Consider the following 5000-nt stretch of genomic DNA (forward strand, 5'->3'; position numbering starts at 1 on the left):
GTCATCGATTTCTCCAAGCCCTTCATGTCCCTGGGCATCAGCATCCTCTACCGTGTCCACATTGTAAGTAACACACACACACACACGCACGCGCACACGCACGCACACACACACACACACACACACACACACACACACACACACACACACACACACACACACACACACACACACACACACACACACACACACACACACACACGCATTTAAGTATTACACCTTTTTCAGTTTTTTTCCTTTCTTTTTTTTTCTTTTTCTCCTTCAATCAGTTAACGTTAACCCAGAAGCAAGCACTATGGCTAGGTTCAGGAACCTCAATGAAATCTCACAGTCAAAACAAAAAAACCTCCGGCGGTGAAGAAGCAGCGCTGAAGATATAGCTTCAGCAGACCTTAAAGGGCCGTGTAGGCGAGGCTTGGAGAGGCAACAAGGGAAAGCTAGACATGAAAGGATATACAACAGAGACATGAAAAAAAGCACATATCACAGTCCCTTTCTTCGGGGCTTCCCTGTCTCTCAATCGCTTTACTCCTTTTAAATAACACTTGAACGTGCACCCCAGCCGTATTCACACATATTTAGGAAGAGGATAAGGAGGAGGAGGAGCAGGAGGAGGAGGTGGAGATGGAGGACCTTGGCTTTGGCATTGACTATTCGGGTTCACGGTACATTTTGCAGTGTTAATTCGACACTTTGGGAGACAGAAACCAGGGATGCACGATACCACTTTTTTTGAAAACCAATACGAGTACGAGTACATTCATCTTTGCCGATACTGAGTACCGATATCGATACTTGTAACCCCAACATGCAATGAATATAAATGCATAGCTTTGTTTTTCCACCAATGATATTTGTTTTATTGTCCATTTCCACGTATTTAAATGTTAGTAAATGTATGAGGTGGCGCCTTTTTCCCATGCTGCTTTTAAGTCAACATACTGTGGCGAGATGTTGTGTTGTTCCGTGTAATAGCAGTATCGATTCCTGATATCTGCAAATGTTTGTCAAGTACGAGTATGAGTATAATGACCAACTATCGGGGCTGATATAATACCGACACTAGTATATGTGTTAAATTAGCAATGCAGAACTTACTGTGTTGTCTGTCTATCCATCCTATCGTTATCCTATCCTTTGATTGCCTAATGATATTGCTTTAACCTAAATGGCAAACACCATGAGGTCAGGCCAAAATGAGATGAATTCTTTTTTTTTCCAATCTTAAAAACACTTGAATGTGCAACGCTGCCTTCTGTGATCTTGACTATTCCATTCCCTACAGTCGGGTTCACAGTAAATTTTGTGATATTAATTGAACACTTAGAGAGTGCAACACTAGGGCGGTGTGAACTTTGACTCCATCAGTGTTGAGTTAACATGGCAAAAAAGTACTGCGTTGTCTGTCTACCATTGAGGTTAAATTAAAGTAACGTCATATAGGCAATCAGTGATAAAATAGACAAACACCACGAGGTCAGGAGGCAATGAGACGATGAATTCATTAGTGTTCATCAGGAAAAGTCAACAATGAATGTAATGGGAGAGTCCAATGGCACAAGGGGCCAAGGAGCCTGGCATACGGAGATGAGACTGCGCTGGCATTAGTCATGTCCATCATATCAGACCTTTTGGGTTATTCTTTTGAAACTCGACTGTCGGTAGACCCGAGGTTGTTCTCCCAACAACCGTTGTAAATGTGTTCTATTGCAACAGCTGGGGACAATACAAATATCTGAAAACACTAATTTTTACTCAAGGGGAGGTGTAAAATAAGCTTATTTCCAAAAATGGGACAGTATCACTTTAAACGAACTCAGAGTACACCGAAGTGCTCTGAGTTTGTGTTTCGGAACGCCGAGTTAAGTACCTGTTCTTTTGCACTTCCCCGAGGCGGAGGTCTGGGTTTCTGACAACTGAGTTTCAAAAGAATGCACCATTACCGCTACTGCTAATATAGCCAGGCATCATAGGGTGTAATTATCTGATTTTCTTTCTAAGATAATTGTCAGTTGCATGTCTTTGTTGCCGGACATTTGAAAGTCGCCTTTACAGTGCCCTACCTGACACAGTAGTCCTGCCTTCCTGCATTCCTGCCTTTGAATGAGACTGTCTTTCTTCGCTGAAGAACGTTTAAAAGGGGATATTGAAGGCATCCTTTGTGATAACGCTTCCTCCCTTAGCATTTAGAGCGCTCAAATGGATCGTAATGTGCCTTCCACTTTCATACTTATTGGTTATTTCACACAATTAGGAATCCCTAAGTAAAAAAGGGGCAACACAATTTATCTGATTCACACTTACCACGACTACAAAGAAAACAAAGCAATTCAGATCACCACATTTGTACGTGAATAGCTTAAATGTTTACCAATCTGTGAAATACAGTGCAGATGTCTGAACCTACACAGACGAAGAAACATTAAGTGGTCCTCTTGAAGCAATATTTGTGTAACACATCCTTTAGCACGCTTTTGGACTGGTTTGAATAGAATAGAATAGAATAGAATAGAATAGAATAGAATAAAACAGAATAGAATAGAATAGATTAGATTAGATTCGAATAAAACAGATGCCCTGCCTGCCATGCGGCTGACCCGGGTTCGTTTCCCGGCACGGATCCTTTGCCGACCCCAGAGACAGTCCATTATGAATTAAAAGAATCTTTGCCGACCCCTCCCCTTCTCTCTCCCAATTCGCTTCCTGTCCACCTCTCACATGGTCCTATCAAATAGAGTTGAAAAAGACCAAAAATAGAGAATAAAACAGAACAGAACAGAACTGACTAGAATTGACTGGAACACGATGGCGTGAAATGCAAAGGAACAGAATCTCCTTACTGCCATTGCATGATTATGCTGAGGGTTTTAGCACTACTGTACTTGCTCATCGACTGATCTTCAAACAGCCGCAGCACACGCATATCCACTACTACATTGCCTGGATGAACACCTCTGAGGCTGAAACGCACGGGCAGAATAGGAATTCATAGGAAAGTTACAGCTGCGTCTTTGCCTTGAATGTTTTGCAATTTTCATATAGCCACAGGCCCTGTTTCAAGGAGCACCGGAGAAACAAGCAGCAAGCACCAAACAATATGCAGGCTTTGCATATCCACGGCACATTACGGAGTATACACATGTGTAATAAGAACGTGAATACATGTGTCGGGACAGTACAGATGTGTTGGTGTGCCGTGCGTGTGCGCACATGCACACACATGCACGCACACACACACGCGCACACACACACACTCAAACACACACACATCCCATGTGTGCACAGCACACACACGCACATGCACACACACACACACACACACACACACACACACGCACATGCACACACACTCGGACACACACACACACACGCACATGCACACACACACGCACACACACACACACACACACACACACACACACACACACACACACACACACTAGCAAGGATAAATAGCAAGTTCCTCATAGGACAGTATAGGATTATATTGCTTCGGAGCCTCAAGAGATATTGCGCTGTAAGTATTGAGCGCCCCGCTCTGCGTAGCTCCGAGGCTCATAGCTCTGTGTTTGGATGCAGCCCAAAGTAGAGGCTTTTCACTTTGGCTGTTTGCAAGTGTACTGTTAGGCTCTGATGAGAGCAAAAGAGGATGCAGTGTTATGGGGCGGCGGAGATAAGATCCTCGATGGCGTTCATGACTTTAAATGTCGACACGGGGCCTCCCCTGCTTATGTCCTCCAGTCGAGATAGGCGAGAGTTTAGTGGCGCCTAATGCTGATTTGATGAGACTCAGAAGGGCCCTCTCGTCACAATACGGAGCAGCTGGCGCCGCGCGCCAGGATGCCATATGCAAGCGAGCCTGCCACAGAGCAGCCGTAGAGAGATTAAACAGCGACGCGTATTGTGTGCGCTGGTTGACTTTCCGTAATGTCCTTATGCCCAACAGGATCTCGTGAGGGGGTTTTCTGGCTGTTCATAATGAACTTGATTGTTTTGATGGGTCAAGTAAGTGTGTTTGTGTGTGAGGACCGTGGGGAAAGGATTATATACTCATAACAATGTGGCACAGAGAAAATCCTGAACCAGTTGTTGGTTTTTCTATGGTTTGACAGAGTTCCAGTAAGCTCCTGAAGTAGTAACACATTATTTGTGCCACGTTTCATGAAAACAGGAGGAATTTTGTTTTGCCTTGTAACCAACCAAATCATCGCTACTATCAAAGGAATAATGTCGTTGGACAAGGTCATTAATAAAATACCTCGCACTCCTTTATTACGGCCATCACGGTATTACAACAAATCAAAAATAATAGACTAAAACATGGGCAACTGTTTGCCAGACTTCTTCCTTTTGTTTTTTCTTTTCTTTTGGTGTCTACAGACATATTTCTGTCTAGGTCCAGGACAAGCTACCTGTTAGTCTAAAGTATTTTATTATTCTCTTTCTTCACGTTAGTGTCTTTCTTGGAGATATATTTTCTTGGCCAACTACTGTGTGGTTGGCTCACAAGCTTTGACTAAAATTCACCCTACCTGCCGCGACGTGCCCAGAATACCCAGTCAAGCAAGTCTGCTTGTGCATAATGACTGTGCCAGAACAGAACACAAACAAACAAACAAATAAACAGAGGGATGAAATAAACAGGTAGGTAGGACATCCAAGCACCCCCCCCCCCCCCCCCAAAAAAAAAAAACCCTGCAGCTTCCACAGATGGTGCTATCTGTTTTCTTGTTATTTATTTATTTATTTTCAGTGCCATTATTTTCAAGTTCGTCTCTGGGAGGAAATGCCATTGAATTGAAGAATGTAAGAATGTACCAACAAAAAAGTATATTTCTGATTTCAATCATTTATAGGACGCTATGCTTTTGAACCTTTCTAAAGGAAAAAACCTTTGCTCTTCTAAGCTGTGCTGTTTCCTCTACTGGGTTACTGTATGATAAGAGAATAAGCAATGATCTGGGGGTGGGGTGAGGGGGTATTGTTAAAACCGCACCCTT

At 43.2% G+C, this 5000-nt stretch overlaps 1 protein-coding gene across 1 annotated transcript in view; it reads left to right on the plus strand.

Annotated features, from left to right (window-relative positions):
• The window catches only part of LOC134435733 (glutamate receptor ionotropic, kainate 5-like), a 182695-nt gene that overhangs the window by 153497 nt on the left and 24198 nt on the right, over positions 1-5000 (plus strand). The window contains exon 13 of the mRNA XM_063184779.1: positions 1-63. This exon is cut by the window's left edge and continues 51 nt beyond it. Coding sequence (XP_063040849.1) covers positions 1-63 — 63 coding nt within the window. The remainder of the gene's footprint in view (positions 64-5000) is intronic.

This window comes from Engraulis encrasicolus, chromosome 20, assembly GCF_034702125.1.
Source record: "Engraulis encrasicolus isolate BLACKSEA-1 chromosome 20, IST_EnEncr_1.0, whole genome shotgun sequence".
In the NCBI taxonomy this organism is placed as follows: Eukaryota; Metazoa; Chordata; class Actinopteri; order Clupeiformes; family Engraulidae; genus Engraulis; species Engraulis encrasicolus.